This window comes from Dromaius novaehollandiae, chromosome 1 (assembly GCF_036370855.1).
Source record: "Dromaius novaehollandiae isolate bDroNov1 chromosome 1, bDroNov1.hap1, whole genome shotgun sequence".
In the NCBI taxonomy this organism is placed as follows: domain Eukaryota; kingdom Metazoa; phylum Chordata; class Aves; order Casuariiformes; family Dromaiidae; genus Dromaius; species Dromaius novaehollandiae.
In genome coordinates this window covers 154,119,027-154,138,340 of record NC_088098.1, presented here as the reverse complement: position 1 = coordinate 154,138,340, position 19,314 = coordinate 154,119,027, and the positions used below count along the sequence as shown (strand labels likewise).

The 19,314-nt window shown below is 40.3% G+C and overlaps 1 protein-coding gene across 3 annotated transcripts in view; it reads left to right on the top strand.

Moving 5' to 3' along the window:
• Positions 1 to 1,854: 1,854 nt before the first annotated feature.
• The window catches only part of MCF2L (MCF.2 cell line derived transforming sequence like), a 167,774-nt gene continuing 150,314 nt past the window's right edge, over positions 1,855 to 19,314 (top strand). For 2 of the 3 annotated variants that reach the window (XM_026096949.2, XM_064503796.1), the window contains exons 1-2: positions 1,855 to 2,011; positions 11,166 to 11,364. In XM_026096949.2, coding sequence (XP_025952734.1) covers positions 11,187 to 11,364 — 178 coding nt within the window. In that variant the 5' untranslated portion in view covers positions 1,855 to 2,011; positions 11,166 to 11,186. The remainder of the gene's footprint in view (positions 2,012 to 11,165; positions 11,365 to 19,314) is intronic. The other variant, XM_026096951.2, reaches the window with a different exon arrangement.

Sequence of the window (19,314 nt, the reverse complement as noted above, 5' to 3'; positions counted from 1 at the left end):
ATGCAAAATATATAATGATTGCTGTTACACAAAGACTCTGCCACCTAGTCACATCTCAGGTTTTGTTCAACCTGCTTTTTGGGCTAAGCTGCTTTAAGAAGCAGCTAATACTGAAATCTTGTTCCTGTAAGCCATTTCCTGACACTATCTTGGGTCACTGTGTTTTAGAGAGCATTTCAGGTTATCAAGAAGACATAGCATACTGCCATCATTTGATGCATTTCTAAAAATTAGATGCATCCCATCCAAGAAAGAGAAAGTACAAGAAATATGTGGAAAGACTAATGAGAAAAGCAGGTTAAAATATACAGGCACCTAATCTCTGTGATAATCCCCCTTTCTCCCAGGTACTGCAATACTCTCCCTAAACATTTCAGTTCCTGAGAAATTCCTGGAAAAATTCAGTTGAACCTGCAGTCCAGTTATCATGAATGTGAACTATCACTGTTGGAACATGGATGCACATAAAGTAGTCTGAAAGGTCACAGGAAAAGAGATTTGAAAAGTCTGTGTTTTCAGAATTACGCACACATCTTGGGTGCTTCTCCTGAAGTGTATGCCTTCTATGTAGCATGCGTTTTTCAAGTATTTATAAATCCACTACTTCCAAGCTTACAAAAGCACGTGAAGTTCACTGTTTTGCTTATATACTAAGTTTTTACCATGCAGGGGTATCTAAGAAGAAAGCAAATATCCATTGATTTTTTTTTTTATAATGGTGAAACCCTTTCATTCACTTCCAGTTGTTCAGCTGTATAAACAAGATGTAAACATGAAAAGCACTGGTCCTTCTATATACACATTCAGATAAAAGCAAAATAAAATGTTAGGAGATAAATAAACACTCAAATGCCAGGAAGTATCAGAATCAAGTCTGCAAAACTTTCATTTGACTCAAGTATGTGAAATGAGACCCAACCTTAAATTTATGCCATTACTCTTCAGTTTCCCAACAGCTGAAGCAATGCTCTTATAGGCAGTAACAGCTTTCTTAGAAACAGTAAGGAAAGACGTTATCACCATGCATCTGTACAAAGACAGTAATTTAAGAACACATGTGAAAAGTCCAAGTCTGACCTTTCCCAGCTGATGAGTACTTGCCTTCGTGACCTGGACTCTCTTTGAGGGTTGGTGTCTACCTGTTATTTCCTAGTGTTTTGTTGCTATTTAGTTTAAATCACCTCTCCTCAAATGGGCGTCGGAAAATACGCCAAGTCGTCTCCTCCACTTTCATTACTTAGAGTGAGACAAACTTTCCCAACTCAATTCCTCATTTTTATCCCGAAGGGGCAGTTTCAGCGCGAGCGGCTTCGGGCCCGTGAAGGTTCAAGCAGTGACATCAGACCCCAAGCGGTGCCACGGCGGCACCTCTCACCCGTCGGCGGCGACAACGACAAGCGCCTTCCCGCCCCGCGTTACTGGGGGGAGGGAGAGGGAGGCGGCGCGGAACGAGGTGTCGGCCGTTGGCCGCGCCTCAGCGGGGTCCCAACGGCCGCGGCCGCCGCCCCTCGGGCACGGCCGTTTGGGCAGACGAGGGCGGCCGTTGCCGCCTCTTCCCTCCGGCTCGTGGCTCGCGGGGCGCAGGGGGTAGGCGGGCGACCGCCGGGGCGGCGGGCGAGGCGTTACAGGTGCTCGAGGGCAAGGAGGGGAGGCGCAGGCCGGCCCCGCGGGCGGGCCCGCGGCAGCAAGGAGGCGAGAGGGGGGCGCCGCTCCTCCTCCCCTCCCCTCCCCTCCCCTTTCGCCGCCCCCGCCCCCGGCAAACAAAGGACCTCGCGCCTCCTCCGGAGGCGGGCATGTGGGGGGCGAGTGTGCGTGGGGAGGGGGATGCTCGGGGGCCGGGGGGCGCAGCCAGCGGCGGGGACCCTGACAAAAGGCAGCCGCCCCCCACTCTGCCAAGCCGCGGGCGGGGTCCCGCACCGCCAGCGAGCCCGCGGGGGGCGGGCGCTGCCCACTCTCCGGGGCGGGCTGCTGAGTGCCGGCGGGTACCTGGTCCTCCGCGCAGGGCGCCGAGGTGAGTGGAGGCGGGCGCGTCGTGGCCCGGCGGGCTCCGCACCGCTCCCGGCCGCCTCTCGCCCACGGGGAGCGCCACCATCTTGCCGGGGGAACCGCTTCCCCCCGGGGCCGAGGACGGAGGGGCCCCGCAGCGGCGGGGGGCGGCGGCAGAGGGGCCCCTCGGGCCGGGGCGGGGGGCGCCGCCAGGGTTGGGGAGTGCCCTGTGACAGCGGTCGGGCTGGGCTTTCCTCGCCGGGACGTAACCAACAGCCACCGGCACTTTCTGGTTGGGATTTGGGCTTGGGGGGGTTGCTTTTTCTCTCCCTCTTTTTTCCTCCCTTTTCCTCAGTTTCGGTGGCGTTAGGTTGAGGCTGTAGGAGGGAGAGCGAAACAAAGGGAAGCACGGTGACCTGCCTAAAAAGGATCCAATAAATAAATGTGTCGGACGCCGCCGGATGCCGTCTCTTTGCTGTAGGGGAGAATGGCTGGGACCACCCCACCTCAGTCGCTTCTGTCCTCTGGCTTTTAAAGCAAGGCTTCCTCTGTTGGTCTGGTAGCTCGGATTAAGCGAGCATCCTGGAATTAGCGATATAAAGCGATCTGTTAGTATGATGAAGAAAATGCTTTAAATACGAGGCTTTGTTGACTGGCGTTACTTGTAATGGTTAATCATGCAGGCGGTGAAATAGGATGTTTCTGCCGCATGTGCTGTTTATTTACTTTTTGTATTTTGCTGGGGCTGGACTATCAAAATAGATTAGCCAGTTGCTTGTAGGCTTGTTTGGGTTTTTTTGTTTTTTTTTTTTTCTGATTTCTGTTTCTCTTTGTATCTACGAACAGGAGGAGGCTTAAGTGTTTGCAATCCTAAAGCCAGAGAGAAACATTTGTTTAAAGATAGTTTTAGCTGAAAACCTTAGGAAAGTAAAACCTCAAATGCTTCTTGAGGTGTGCTAGTACATGCAGAAGTCCTTTCTGGTGTTGTAAGTGCAACAGTCAAAATCATCAGTAACATTCAGTACTGGGGTCTCTATTAAATGTAAATGCTGTAAGTCTGGTTTGCATGTTGAAAAATAAAGAATATAATTCTAAACACAAATAGGTTTTTGTCTTAAAATACTGTGTAGTACCAGGAGAAGCAAAAATTAATTTGGGCTCCAACTCAGGAAGGTGTTAGAACAGGTTTCTAATAAAGGCATGGTTGTAGGGTAGAGGATTGAGCTTCCCTCTAGCACTGGTGGATGTGGCATGCACTTTCTTGTGACTTTTGAAATTCTTGTGTTTTAGCTGACATCCAGAAGTCACACCCTTCATTGATTCAGGGCTCGACTACACAAAAGTAATTACAGAAATGGTATAGAAAGGCCCTTTTGTGACAAAGATGTCTGTAGAATCAGACTTGAAGGTAGCTTACCTGTGTGCACCGTAGAGCCTTTGCAGGATCTTCAAAACAGATAGCAGGTTTAATCAATTTAAAATGTGCGTTAGCTAAAACCCTCTTAATACAGCTTGTCTTTCAAGATGATTACCCTGCCACGTAAATCTACAAAATTTCATTAGGAAGTACTCAGCACTGTCACTTAACAGAAAATAAAATCCCAAGTAGATAAGAAAAGAACTTATCACTTCTTTCTGAAGCAGTCTGCTTTGTCTTGCACTTCTGTTCAACAAACTTTCTTCAGACACAGGACATTAACAGTGTTCTTCATCTCTATCGACAAGCAGCAGGGAAGGTTTCTGGAGTCTTGGGGTCAGACCTCTGCTGCACTTTTGTCCATAGATGTGCTATAGTAGAAGGCTGAATGCTGAAGTTGCAAGTTTTTTCTTTTTATTTTCTTTAATGGATAATTGCAAAATGCTTTTGACCTATGACAAGCTGGGGTTAGGAGGAAGGAGGAAGAGAAGGGGCTTGTGGAGTAGATGTTCTGTGAGGCCTTTGAAACTGGATACCTATTACATGTTTGTCAGCAATTCTGTAGGATGAGGTGACCCAAGCAATCTCTTCGAGAGCTGTGTGTGTCCTCTAAGCTGAGCAAAGCATATATTCATGTTATATGGTCACTGAACAAAGATGCTGTGCTAGGAACTTTACCGGAGAAAGGTCTTTGGCATACCAAATCCTGACTTCAAGAGAAACACCAATATTCTAATGTTTATTTCCATAATAAACAAATGAGAAATAAACAGAACATGCAGTGTTTACATTAGTCTTCAGAAAGTAGCATATATTTTTCTTGTTTGAACTGAATAGTCTGTTTGTTAGGATTTACATGCTTGGCCATGAGTGCAGCTGAGCTAAACAAATGTATTTGCATAGGATATCTTCATGCTCATGGCAGTGTGCGATGTTGGTTGCTTTGCATGTACAAGAACAATGCATTGTTGGGATGGAAGTTAGGATTTCATGTGAGAACAACTTGAATAAGGGGAGACTTATCAGTGTTTAAAATAAGGGGTCAAGCACCAAACCTTTTCATTCTCTGCAAAATGCTGTGTAGCACAACTAGGTTCTATTGTATTTCAGGCTTATTTTTAAAATGAAACATAGGTTTTTATTCTCTCAGGTTTTGAGATAATCTCTGAAATGTGATCCTAGTGGAAATGGATACAGACTGTGAACAATTTTAAAGGGATGTAAACTGCTCTCCAGTCCATCTTAGAGTCATGACATGTTAAAACTGAAGGACACTGTGTTCAAGCCAGAACTATTATTTGATTTCTAATTGATGGAATGAGAAGTTAGTGGGAATGAGAAGTTTGGAGTGTGTGGGAGCAGAGTGAGGGGGAAGGAGGGGAAGAAATTTAGGTGCCTAATTCCAGAAGCTCAGTTTATAGGAATGTAGGTGGCTTGGTGGGAGTTCTAAAGACCAAGGAAATTATGTTTTTGCCAATAATGTTCTCTAGGCAACTAGAATTCTGTGATGTGGTGCCTTTCTCACATCTACATGCATTCTTAATCCTCAAACTCTGATCTTTTATTTCATCTTTTTTTGCTGATGCCCACTGAAAATGGGGAATGTCCATCACCCAGCAGGAGACACAAAGATTGTACAAAACAAACATGCTACTTTACAAATCCAGTGCCATATTAAATGGAGTGAGGGCCTTTGGTTTTTCTTATCCTGTGATGGATCAGAAATAGGTATATTGCATGAATAAGGCCCAAGTTTCTGAGGGGCTTCAGGTGCAGTTCATGTCAGGATGCTTGCAGCTGGTGGGGAGGAAGAAGAACTTCTGACTACTTTGTCTGTATCTTCAAGAAACTGTTCCCTTGCCCTTGTGCCCATGTCTGATGGTTGATGGTCAGCTTGATGTGTACTGAGCCTGTAACTCTGTAGAAAGGCATACAGAATTTAACTAGGTACTTGAAGTTTTTTCTTGTGTATACATGCAGCGGGTACATGCAGAGTACTATAGACAGGCATTAGGGAAGGCCTCTTGGGTCTTAAGAGAATTCAGCTGTGCTCCGTGATGTGGATATGGTTATCCTTTTATTCCTTTTGTTTATATGTCTTAAAATGTGATGTATGATTTTAAGTTAACTAACAAGAGACAGCCATTTTCCTTCTTCCTTTTGGGTACAGCCACACAAGAAAAAGTTAAGAGATTTCCATTAAAACTTATAAATGTACCTGGAAGGAGAAAAGTCTACTTGTAAAAAGAGTAAATATAATAAGAAAGCACTTCTCTTATTAAACAAAAGCAATTTTCTTCTTTCTTTGAAGGTTTTGGAGGTCTTGGTTTAGCTCTTGCTGTATTTGCAATTTCTTTTGTAGTATTTCCTACATTAGAATTCTTCAACAAATTCTTATGCTTGTGAGAAACTTCTAAATAAAATATCCAAACCTTTATCTTGATGGGGTTTGGGGTTTTGTTGTTGCTGGCCCCCCACCCCGCCTTTCTTTCGGAACAAAAGGTTTAAGAACGGGGGGAGGGGTAAGAAAGAAAATATGTGCATAGGCAGAACTTGAATAGTTGAACAGACTTTAAGAATCATAAAATGTTTTATTGCTTTTATTCTTTATGTCACTATTGGTAATATACAAAAATGCTGCATTTAGTCATAAATCCAGGTTGCATTCTCAATTGCCTTAGGCTGTATGTGGTCATTGGGAGGAACTGATGAACCCTGAGAGATGTACATCGATTTTTCCCCCAATGAATTTTGAAGCAGTGTGGGTCAAGTAGATCCTTAACTTAGACCTCTTAGTTCAATGTCTGAAACTAGGTGGGGGGAGTCTGGGCTATAGTTTCTGTATGCCTTGCGTATTGTACAGTTTCCATTTATATGTGCAATGGGAAGAATGACTGGCCAGTATTGCAAAGCAGCAAATAAAAACTGTATAGAATGCTGCACCTCAGATGCATGACCTTATAAATAATGTTCTCATCAGGATAATATTGTGTAGGTTTAAATATCATTCAGTATATCTTCATCCAGTCTAAAATAAAGAAACCTTAATTAGAACTATTCACATTGGTGTCCAGTTCAGTCCAGTTCCCTTGCAGCAACCTGCCAGGTATGCAGACCAGCTCTCACTTTATCAGTTGGATTTACATATCTCCATTGATATGGGTGTACTGAGTTTAGTGAATTAATAAGCTTAAGCCAACTTATGGGAGTCAGATAATATATCAGCCAGTTTTGCTTTAATAGCATTGGAATAAAGTGTTATGGTGTTTAGAGAAATTGGGGTGTGAAATCTTAGTAAGTGCTACTGTTACCCAAATAATATATTTTTTTCCATAGTGACTTAAAGCTGTAGTAAAAATATGGTAAATTCTTGCAGTGATTAAAACAGAATGAGGTAACTCACAGGATAATCTGAATATATTAGACAAATGGTCTTAGAAGTGAAATATGTTTAAATTTGTATTATACCTGACTCAAAATAATACCCTTTAAATGACCAGAAAAATAGCTTAAGAAATTCCACTGTATAACAGCAAAAGAAATTCAGTAATAGCATATTGACCAAGAATAACAGGAATATTGGAGCTCAGTGCAATGTGATCCTGAAAAACCTTTGTAAGTGAGTCAGATTTAACTTTCATAGTGAAATGGCTGCAGAATGTGGATCTAAGTTTGTGAGGTAACCACAGCTTACCAAAGGCATCCGGTTACATTTGAAGATAATTATTAACTACTCCTTTTGTAGTGTTTTTCTTGAATTAAAGGAGGATTTTGAATGGGAAACTGAAGTAAATACAGTGAAGTGTGTTTAGTCTGATTAAAATATAGGGACTGTTGCTTTCAGAAGTTATTTTTTCGTCTTAATTTCAGGAGCAATGGAGTCTAGGAAATCTTTATGCCTTAATTAAGAAGTAGTGTAGAGTGCCATATTAATGCATCATTAGCCATGTATGTAATTACTGCTTCAAAATTAAGATCTCATGCATTTAGCATGTTTCAGAGCTGTAGACAAGTGTGTAGCTTACCTAATTGATGTCAAAATAGCTTGCAAATATTTGTGGTAAGTCAGAGAATGGTGAACCCTGCCTGATGTTCACTCTGAAAGTGACTGATCATTGATGTAAAACAGAGATTGGACTTTTTAGGTGGAACTGTGAATTTGCATGTGACCCATCATGCCTGCCATGTTCTCAGAGACTTATAGTCCCTCCCAACTTACAGCCAAAACTGTAACATACCTCTGTGTGTTTTCTTGTGGTAGTAAGAAACTACCACCTGTATCAGATGTACCTTACTAAATCCCAAGTGTTCCTGCATGATTTGCTGCATCCCTATTAGAGCTATGTTAAATCATGGATGCTGTTTATAACCTCCAGACCACTTTTTGCAGGTTCAACTTGTATTTTGATACATTTCACAGGACGGAGGAGCAAAGTCTTTATTGAGTTGCATAAGGGGTACCTTGACAAATGGTGTCAGGGAGCAGCAAGAGCAGGGCTGCCCCATGAGAGGGGTGAGCCAGGAGCCAAGAGTGACCCCAGCACAGACCTCACTGCCTAGGGCACAGTCTCACAGGTACTGAACACAGGAGGCAGAACCAGGTGCTGGTAACAGGTTCTGTCAACAGTCTTGGATTATGCAAGGGATGAACCAGGTCTCAGTCCATCTGAGGAGCAAAAGGAGCCAGAGAGGACTCAAAGAAGGCTGCAACATAGGTCCAAAGCCTGCCCAGGAGGCAGGGCTGAAGACCAGTGCTCCAATGGCATAGGCATTGCTGGAGGATGGGTGGAGGTCCCAGGTGAGGCTGGTCAGGGCCATTAAAGTTCTATCAGAGCTTTTGAGTCCTGACAAATGGAGCCAAATTTTGCCCTTGCTTTTGCTTGGCTATTCCACCAACCTTGCTGGAAGCCAAACAAAACTTTGAGACTCAAGAACACTTGTTTAGTTATATTGAGTATGTGAAATGAGATAGCACACCTGCAAATGTGGAACAGAGGTTTTATTCTTATTTTTGCTTGAGCATAACTAGGCTGATGTATAACTGAGGGCATTATTTTATCCTGGGATGTTTTGAAATAGTAATCAAATCTAATTGTGTCTACAGTATCATTGCAGTGATCCATATAGGCATGTATATCTATCAAGGGTGCTGTGAACATTTGAAACATACTACATTAGCTCTTAAGACTAGAAGGTGAGGAAAACTTATTTTTTATGTCTTCCATTTTCAAATCAGTCTTGCTCAAGTCAATTTTATGAAAGTGTCCATAATCTACCTCTCTTAATGAAAAGTGTGAAAAACAAACATAGTGATCATATCTTAGCCCTCTCATATTATTTCCCCACTTTTTTGCCATCTGAGTCCCTGAGCTGTTGGCTCCAACGGTAAGTTCATGTTATTGCTCTTAAAAACAGAAAGAAAATGAGTGGGTCAGAACACTTCATTAAAGCAGAATGAAGGTCATAAATGTGAGTTTCCAACTGCATGTTTGAATGTGATTATTTCTGGTGATCTTCGGGAGCTTCTGTTCCTTAAGGAAAGGCAATAAATTAAAATTTTATTCCTAGAGTAATTTGCTGATTACTGAAGTGTAGATCCAGCTGCATGTCAGTTCACCTTGTGTAGGAGTGGGGGGGGGAAACCAGTGGAGCTTTCTGAGGTCCTGTCTTCTTCAAAGGAAGCCCCTCCCTACACTGCTGCACGTACTGGAGTTGGGGGGGGGGGGGGAATTTCTGGACTGGAGAACTTTAAACTTTGCTAAATGACTTTAAGAACAAAAATCTATTTCCTTAATGTCTAAAATGTAAGGATAATTGAAAGGATTCTTCCCCTTCCCTAGAACTAAAAAACGCACTGAAGTGCTATGAAACACGCTTTTCATTAGAACTCCAGTACATATTGCTTAGCTACCTATGTGTGCATTTTCTTTCAGTTGTTGCATGTGTCCTGTCAAATAGTTGCATAGTTACTATTTACTTTTAAACTGAATCAATTATTTACAAGCAGCATGGGCTGCAGTACAGCTGTACTAAAGAAAAGCTGTTTTCTGATACCTGTCTGGTAAAGGGATATGTGTACTGAACATATAAGTTTAGGAAGCTATAGAAAAGACTGAGTAATTTGCTTTTAATTGTGTTACCAGTCCCCTTACAAATATTGCAAAGCCTAAAAAGTCTGGAAACAGGAAAAGGGAAAATAGAGGAAACTGTCAGCACAATGTCTAAAAATAAAACAAAAATGCTATCTTTAAACTGGCAAGAACATGCACCTTGCAATAATATTTTTAAAAGAAAAAAAATCTTTTTTTTTCTTTTAAAATTTTCTGTTGTGTTAAAGAGATGTAATAAGTGATGGAGATCACACTTAATCCTCCTTAGGTGACTCCTGGAAGATCTTTAAATATAATTCAGAGAATTCCTACATGTATCAGTGTTAATATCTGTAGTCTTGAGTGATAATTTTACCCAAGGTACTTGATTAGCAGCTAGAAATACAGATATACTAAAAGATCAGTATTTAGGTGCTTTTATGACGAATGAAGGTCACGCATTTCTTTTTTTTTTTTTTTGTTCCAAAAGTCATTATGCTTACCTGGAGGAGAGGTACGTCTCCTGTAGTTGTGATCAGCGTTATCCAGGTACACTTCAAAGAGTCTGCTTAGACCCCCAGTACATCATCTTTTGGGCCATTTTTTGTTGCCAGCATGCCCTCTGGAGGGGAGCGCAAACAAACCAGTTTCTGGACTGGGTGTAATTTCCTGAAGAAAGCACACTTTGCTAGCAGTTTGCAGAATTACCAAATACAGCTTAGCAATTGTATGTGTTTGGAAAGCTTGGGCTATTATTTCATAGAAATAAATCATTGTAGAAAATGTATTCATCTGTAATTTCAAGAAAAGAGGATTTTTTTGTTTATGTAGAAGAACAAAAACACTCTTTCTCTGGCAGTTGTATATGTAAACTTAGAAACCTGCAGGCCTTTGTATATACAAATTTAGAAACCTGCAGATGGTTAAGCACCTAGCCCTCTTTCTTACCTGTAAGCACACACAAGCCTGATAATTAGCTCTATCTAGGCTAAGGGAACTGTTGCCTCTTTCCTCTGTGCAGGAAAAGAGCAGCCTCAAAGGACCTGGGCACTGTGTCAGAAACCAAAACAAACTGTTTCTATGTTATCTCCTCCTTCCTGCCATGTTTCCAGTGTCAAGGTTTCCTCCAGTTAATTTTGTTTATTAAAACTTCTAACAGTAATTTCAGCTCCCCATGTTGTGTTAAACACTACAGAATTTTTAATTCTTTCATTTTACTTTTTGCCAGTTCATGTTCTGGGGTGTACTTCCATGTGGTTAACCTAGGTTTCAGAGGATGCTTTTTCTATGAATATTGGTTTATTTCACTGTAAATAGAGTGATGCTGATATTTTTAGCCTTTATATACTTGTTACTAAGATTACATGCAGTTTTATATTGGTATATTGCTTTTTCTTTGTGTGTGTGTGCATGTGTGTGACTGGCTCACTGACCTGTGATATAAGCATTTTGAAAGACCACAGGAGACTCTTGAGGTTTTATTTTTGGGTACAGTACCATGCATGGCTGTTATGAACTGCAAATGGTATCACTTTTGTTTCTTCAAATAAAATCAAAAGGTACTGGTAATCTATATGTAACTATCAATCTTAGTATCGAGCTTTTTCTTTTAAGTACTTACATTTTCCTCACTTCTTGCAGAAAATGATTTTTTGTCTGTTTTTAAATTACAGAAATCAACTGACAGCTTTTTCATGTCTGACTACTGGTATTGGAGATTGATCCCCTGCAAAGAAACTGGAAGCTGTAACTGTTTCACAACAGCCAGTCATTCTAATGAGGAAAAAGAAGAAGATACAAACCATCAGGTTGTGGTGTCAGATATCATGCAGCTTGTGCGAGATAAGCAGGAGGTGCCAGAAAGCACAGCAGGTGAGAAAAATATACCATATTTTGAAAGTTTGCCTGCTGGATGCCAGGCTGTCTTAAGGAGAGACTAATGGCTTTGAGAATTTTAGCAGTGGTGTCTCATCACTCACAATGAGGTCAGGGAACCTGAGTAAAGCCATAGCCAAGTATTCACCTGGAGAGTGATGTCACCACAAAAAACACTAAGTATTTAGTAGCAGACAGTGAAGATTTTACTCAGGAGTACTAATGCTTGCCATAATAAATTAAAATAATTCTGGAAATTAATTAAATGGCAAAAATAGTCATCCCAGGGAAACCTGACCTACCTTCATGCAGTCAGTTTCAAAAGCCTGCTGTAAAGAAACTGCTTGAAGAAGCAAATACAAAATACCTTATCACATTGCTTTTGTTGCCATGGTCCATAAGCAGGAGAAAAGGTATAGTGACTGCTAGTTTATAATAGTAGGGATTAATATGGTAGAGGAAAAATCTATTCCTATCTTATATTTACCCATGCAAATAGATTGTGTTCTCAACGGAACTAAGTGATCTTTGTCTTGGTAGTAGTTCAGATAAATTTGATAAGCAGTTGCAACTGATAGCAATTGGTCTGTTCTTTTTTTAATGCATGTTTATTTCGTTTTGTTAAACTGTTAAAAACAACAAACAAACAAAAAAAACCCAAACTGAACATATTCATGCAAGCCTCTCCAGCTAGAAAGATGGTCCAGAATCAGAAAGATGAAATTTGCTAAAGCAGTTTTTCATCTAATATACAGGGCAGTTTTTCATCTAATATACAAGGCAGGGAAATCACTGCTTTGTAATAACAGTAACTCTTTCGGACTGAATGAGCCAACAATCTGATGCTACCACAGAAGAGTGATGCATGTTCTGATGGTATGGTATGTCTTAACAGGAAGTACTTGTTAGAGCAGTCATTTTATTTAGGTACTGGATCTCAGCTGGAATACAGGAATGTTTTTGAGGGCAACAAAGAAAGATGAGGAGAAACCTCTGCAGAAGTTCCAGTGAAGGGTGTCAGGAATGGTCAGAGGTTGACAAAAATCTATGGAAGTAGTAAGGGTGTATCTATATCCAATGAGGGAAAATGGAAGGGAGAGCACACACATTCTGACTTCTGTAGTGGAGATCTTTGTAAGTTACAGAAAAGGTGCCTTTTTTTTTTTTCTTGTTCTGCTTATCTAGTAGAGTAAGGACAAGAAAATGCCAGACTAATTTCTGCAGAGAAGACTTAGAGCTAAATGCAAGAACTGTCAAACAGACTATCCAAAGAGCCTGTGGAATCTCTAACCTGTTGTTAACAAAATCTCCAGTGAAACAGGAATCTCTAACCTGTTCTTAACAAAATCTCCAGTGAAACAAATGTCTGCTAGAGATGTACTGCCAGGTACTGGGTGTACGCTGCTAGGTGACTAGTTCCCATTTCAGTGCTCTGAACTAGACTAAGATTTCAAGACATCTTTTTCAGTACAGCAGTTCTGTGATGGAAGAACAAACAAATGAGTCCTAGGGAGCCACGCCTGGGGCTTGAAGTCAAAGGAAAGGTAATTCAGTTTTGTGTCATCTAGAGATTAAAATAGGAAATTGCTACTTTTCCTGTATAGAAATTCAGGGGAGAGCTGTGTTAGGCTTAATGTAAGGTACCTATGTATTCTGTATTGATACATCACTGTGTCAAAGGATAGTTTGGCTGATCTGTAAAGAAAGTGGGTAAACTGCACAGAGCAGAACAGATGCAGTGGAAGCATATCAAGAACTGAGTGGATATCCATACTTGCACAGACATGGGTCTGCCTGTAATAATCTGCACATACTAGACTATGCTAATTTCACCTTTTAACTATGGCCACTGTCCTTCTGCGCTGAAGTCCCTGTAAGAGCAATATGAGGTTTAATGAAAGAAATTCTGGACTAAGTTTCTTGGTCCAGGATATGGCAGACTTTTCACTGAGGATTACATCCATGCATGGCTTGACAGCTGAATTCCAGACCATTAACTGAAACTGAAAAGCACCTGAAAATATTCTTTATACCTGGAAAAAGTGGGATGTAGGCTTTGAAAAGATGTATGTTTGTTTTCTTTAGACCTGAAGAGGAGAACAGTGTGGGGACTAGGAAGGGAGCTTTCCTAGAGCTAGGCATGAGAAACTTAGTTGCAGATAATTTTCTGGTAAAGTTGTTAAACTTTAAAACCAAGTTCAGTATGAAAGCTCTTTCTCTGTCATAACTGACAGTGTTGCTAGTATCAGAGGCCGAAAAAATCGGTGTGTTTGTGGCTGCTTTAATAGGTTTTGATTTTAACAAACTATTGCGCTTGATTAATGCAATCTGCATGTTAATATTTTCTGACTTTATTGAGGGACTGCTAAAAACGAATCTGCTCTGAAAGGAGCTACAATGTCATATTGTGGTAAATATTTAAAATGGCAGTTTGTGTGTTGGATAGATTAGGAGGTGGAGCAGTTCTAGTACTTATTTTTCTGAAAGAAGTCATTTAAATAAGCTGTTCCTTGTGGTTGGTAAAGAGAGCCACAGTGGTGTGTTCACTAAGCTAAGTGTTATAATCTTTGGGAGGCAAGAGGGGCAGGGGGAAGAAATGCTGCTGCAGAGAATAAATTGCAACAACGTTATTGGAGTGTTTTCCCTTCTTGTCTATTTTTGGCTTCTATAAGCAAATGTGAGGGGTTTTAGTATCTCATGCAGCCTGATAACTGTGGGATGGAAAGCATCTTGCTGCTCTTCTTAGTTAAAACATATGTTGCTGTTGCTGAAATTTTAACTTTTCTTCTCCCTCCCCCTCTCCAGGAACTCATCTGCCGTACTATTGATACTATATTAATAGCAGCATTTTTACAGTGATGTTTCCCAGGAGCTCTAATTAAGATCAGAGCTATATTGTGCCAGTGAGGCTTACATGTTTGCTTGAGAACAGTTTGCATCTGGGAAGGTTTAAGAACCTAGCTTGAAAGTGATACATGAGGAAACATGCAAAATTCGTCTTGAATCGGAGTGTAACCAAGATAGAAGCATGACAGTGTCTGACAAAGTCATGTATTGTACTGTCTCATTTCTAGCTGAGCGTGTAAGGTAATACACCCCCTCCTCTTGTCTTCAGAGGAGGCTGGAAAGCAAAAGGAGTATGGAGAGGGGATGGATGTGGAAGACACTCATGAGCCCTTAAAAAAAGGGGTGGAGGGTGGGGGAGGAGTTCAACAAAAAAAGGCAGACAGGAGTGATAGAAACACTGGATTTATGTCGTTTGCTTCATTCTTCTACCTGGTCTGGATAGGACTTCAGTGCTGTGCTTGGAGGCCTGTTTACATAACAACATCATTTTTTCCATGGGGCCTTTCTGCTCTGAATTTGGTCTCCTTTAAACAATTGCCACCCTCTTCTTTTTTTTCCTTTTTTTCCTCCTCTGTTCACTTCTGGAACTGTTTAGAGATTGATCTTTCCATAGTTTGTTTAGCCTCTTGCCATGCTGCTAAAGCAATAGGGAAGCAGAGGGGATCCCTTGATTTGCAATATGAAGGTTTGCTAGTGTGACATATCAGGAACTGTATTTGCTGGTGTTGTAGCAAACAGCAGTAAGGGTGCTACAATCAAAGCCCCTACAAAAGAGAGGAGACTATCATTCTGCCTAGGTTTTGAGGGATAAAGAAGAATTAAAGCGATTGCTCATTACAAAGTCTGACATCTCCCTGGTCCAAACTTAGGTGAGAAGACATCCTTGAGGAGTGGAAAATATCTGCATAAAATTAGAAAATGGGCTTCCTATTACCATTTTACACAATTGTTAAGATTTTTACATGAAAAATTACAAGGCAACTGAAAAGGCAGCTGAATGAGTGTCTGATATGCCAATTGTAACAGGGTTGTAAAACAAGTCATCAGCCGTTGTATTCACTGGCACTTGAAATGCTCATCTGTTAGATTCACATGCTCTTAGAAAGAAATCTGCGTGGTATCACTTAAAAATGTTAAATGACATTGTTTTCCATGCACAAACATCTTTTAGGCATTACTGAATGGCATTACTGAAACCGTCATCTTTGATTGAATTACACCTGCTAGAACAGCACAGTCTGGAGCTCTTTGGTCAAGTTATGTTGTCAAAACCACTGATAGCTTATCACCTGCATCAGAGAAGAACAACGAAGGTGGGGGGGAGGGAAGTCTCTCAAATACTTGCACATCCTGGTAACTCCAGTTAAACTCTCAGGTCATTAGTTCCTCATTGACACTAGTCACAACAGGATAAATGTTGTAACATTTCAGTAAAAGTAACATTTCAGTTACTTTTTTTTTTCTTCTTTTTTCATCCCTGAAATAGTAATGTACCAGGGAAACATTGTAGGCTTTATTATTATTGTAATTATACTTTTTTAAATTAAGTGACTTTATTCAGAATAACAATAGCTAATGGTGTTTGGATTAACTCCATTCTGTTTCTTGATATCTACAAATTCAACTAGTTTAAAATCATAACTAAAAAATAGTAAATTTAAAATTTTATCTTACCAGCTGCTTCTGTCAGTAGCTAAAAAAGTGACAGGATTAATACACGAAATTCTGGGGGGAGAAATCCTCAACTTAACCAAAAAACTTCCACAATACATTGCATATCAGAGCTGTTTTATGTTCTCCAAGAAGCTTTATCATACTTGATATCTCGCTTGGATTTTTTTTGTTGGTTTTTGGGGTGTTGGTTTTTGGGGTGTTGGTGTTGGTTTTTTTGTTTTTGGGTTTTTCTTTTTTTTGCAAGGCTGTGTCCATTATACCATACCTCAAGTAACAACTTGATAAAAAGCTTTCTCAAGGATTAATTATAAGCTAGGTTAATACAGCCAGCAGGTATGTGTTGAAAACTAGGTTATAAATATCAAAGCAGGTGTTGCTGATGAGACTGCATACTCAAAAAATTGTAAAATATCAAGTTAAGCCCAAAACTTCTGATGCAACCTAAGACTTCTGCGTTAGAATTTTGTACGCAGCTCTGTGCAGCAGCAAAAAGACTTCTTTCTCATATGAATGACAAACCATCGTCCTATAATCTGATTAAAGTTGGTACATCTTCTGTGGAACAGAGATGGCTTTGCAAACTTCTGAACATGTCCACGCAGATGCTAAATAGACCATGACCTTTCTTGCCTTCAGAAACAAACGAGGACAGGAATCCCTGAGTTGTAATACACAAGCCACTTAGAGTGATATGTGCTCTGGCATAGAGCTGAGAGTTACTGCTGGCACTGGTGGTATCTGTTATAATGCTAAAGGTGAAACTCAGAATTTATTTTCTTTTTTTGAACATAGAGCTAGAAGTAACATGCATTTGCAGAGAAAAGTATTAAGGCTTTGTTCTGCTATGCTCTTCTCTTGCCTGCTTGGTGGCAGTTGTCACTAAAGGACTGGCTGGATTTTACTGTGAGAGCTCTTGGATATATATCCATGTTGAATATTCTGGTTGACACAAGTAGTTTGATTGATGTGAAGTATGTCCGTATAAGATATAGCCTATATTATGTGTGTACAGTAAGTGGAGTTAGCATTTCTTAATATTCTAGGCTATTTGCATAGCGTAATGTGGAAGTATGTCTCTTTACAGGTCTGTTCCTTTACTGGCTGTATGACTGGTATCAGTCTGAGCATATCTGTACATGCAAATGTTTTTGTATTTTTTTAAGTTAAAGGTGCCCCTTTAAATAAAAATTAATTTTTATTAAAGGAATTTGGCAAATTCTTAGGAGTTTAACTCCTCAAAAAGAGACATGTTTAAAGCTGATTCAAATAACATGGAAAAGAGAATGTTTGCATGGCAAACCTCATCTCTATTGTGTTGCTGCTTCAAGTAATAGAGCAATGAAATCCCTGCTTGTTTAAAACCGGTAGGAGACTTGTCAGGATTTTTCTCTAAGACTTATAAGCTATGCAGGTTAATCAGCCTCTTAAATGAATTTAATATTAAACATCTTTCTCTAATTCCCTCTTTTCTGGGAATTACAGCAAATATGGAATATATAAAAATAACTTCCTCTTTAGCTAGCAGCATTCAGTTCAAGAAGTTAGAGCAGGAAGTGTCCATTAGTGGAAAAAGGCATTGCCAGCTAGAAATGAGCTATGGAGAGGTATTTCTGTAACGTAAGCAGTAAAATTAAAAGCCCCTGCCCCAGTGCCACACTTTGTGGATTTTCAGTTCAGCTGCTGTTTTCCTGTCTCAGTGGGAGCATCAGAGAAAGAATGAGGCTTTTTAAAAAAACAGTTAAATTGTCTGGAAGCAGTGTGGTCTGAAATCACTCCTTGCTCTCGGTAACTAGATAAGTTTGTGGTTGTTTCCCTCCCCCCCCCCCCCCCCCCCGCCTTCCATTCCCCCATTCCCTAGAGAATCTTTTGCTCTTCAGAAAGCATGGCAGGGGGGCATGTAAACCTGGGAGCTACAGCTGAAGTTCTGCCTCTTGTCCCTTCACTGCCTTACCTGCATTTTACTGTCTCTTCAGTGCTGGGAGAGCCCCTTTTCAAGAGGAGGCAAATGCAGTTACCACCAATAAGTTTTACAAAGAAGCAAGGATTTTTTTTTAAGATGAAGTCAGCAGGGACGCTGTACCCGCTTTGCTCAGAGTAGCGTTCAGCACGTGTTCATGTCAAGAGATGATGCATGTAAACTGAAATTTGGAGTTGTTTCTGATACCTTTGCAGGAAGTGTTGACACTGGTAAAAGTGAATGATTCAGTATAGAACTAGCAAAAGAGAAACACTTTTAAACTTGGCCTGGGGACACCCTCAATTCATAAACTTCATTGAGGCTTTTAAATCTTTTTTTGAAAAAAGATCTTGTCACTTCTGGCTTCAGAAGAATTTCCGAAGTGTATGGAGAGATCCCTCACAACACATTTGCTTACTTAATCCAAAATTAAGGGTTAAAACAAACAAACAAAAACCTTGACATCATTGTGAATGTCAGAAGTGACCTAGAGCAAAAGTGACTGAATGGTGTCTGAAATAAGTTTGTAGTGTCCATCCTTAGTAAGTCATTAGTGAATTCTTTTGTGTATACTTAAATACTGCAGTATCTGCCTCTTACACCTTATGACCCGACCTTAAGATCACCTTAAGCAGAACCATTAGGGTAGTAAAAGACCTCTTAGTTGTCAGAAGGATTTAGCATCTACCGCTTGTGCTATGAATATGTTACAAATTATATCCTAAATCTCTTAAGAAATCACAATTTTGTTTTCTTAGTGTCATTTTATATTGCATAGTGAGGTATGAAATTATTCTCTAACAATATTAAGCTAGTAAAAATTAGTACAACTTTCTTAGAGGTTTCCATGTTTTAATATTATATGTAGTTGTAAGTCTTTTGTTTGATCTAAATGCACTATATGACCTTTTAATCAGAAGAGAAAGCAGTAGTAAGTTATTATGGAAATTAATAGCCTTTGTGATATCTCTGAATGCAGTGCAACTTTCTCTTTTGATTTAAATCATGCTTCAGTTTCTCAGATATTCCCCTTACAGGGCAAAACATTAGATACTTTCTGAAACTAAAGTAGGAAAGCTCTGTCAATTCTGTTTAATGCTTGACATAAGTATGTTTGTGCTTTTGGTGCCTCAGGTGGCTCCAAAGAAACTGGAAAAGTGCCTAAGCAGAAGTGTAATTGAAATTCAGTAGAAGTTGCATGCCTAACCTGTTTAGGCATTCTGTAAATTCCATTTTTTGGTATCTTTGGGCAGTGGATACCTTTGTAAATCTGCTGAATATAATATCTAAAGAGGAGGAAAAACAAATTCCATTATGGAAACTGACTGAGTCTTCCGACAGGGTAATACCTGACCTTGGACAGGTCATGCCTCAAATGTACCTACCTCCCTGGAATGAAGAGAAGTCACACAGCAAGTTTAAAGTTCTTCCTAGCTTCTTGCCTCCTATTTCGCAATGGCAGAAAAAGT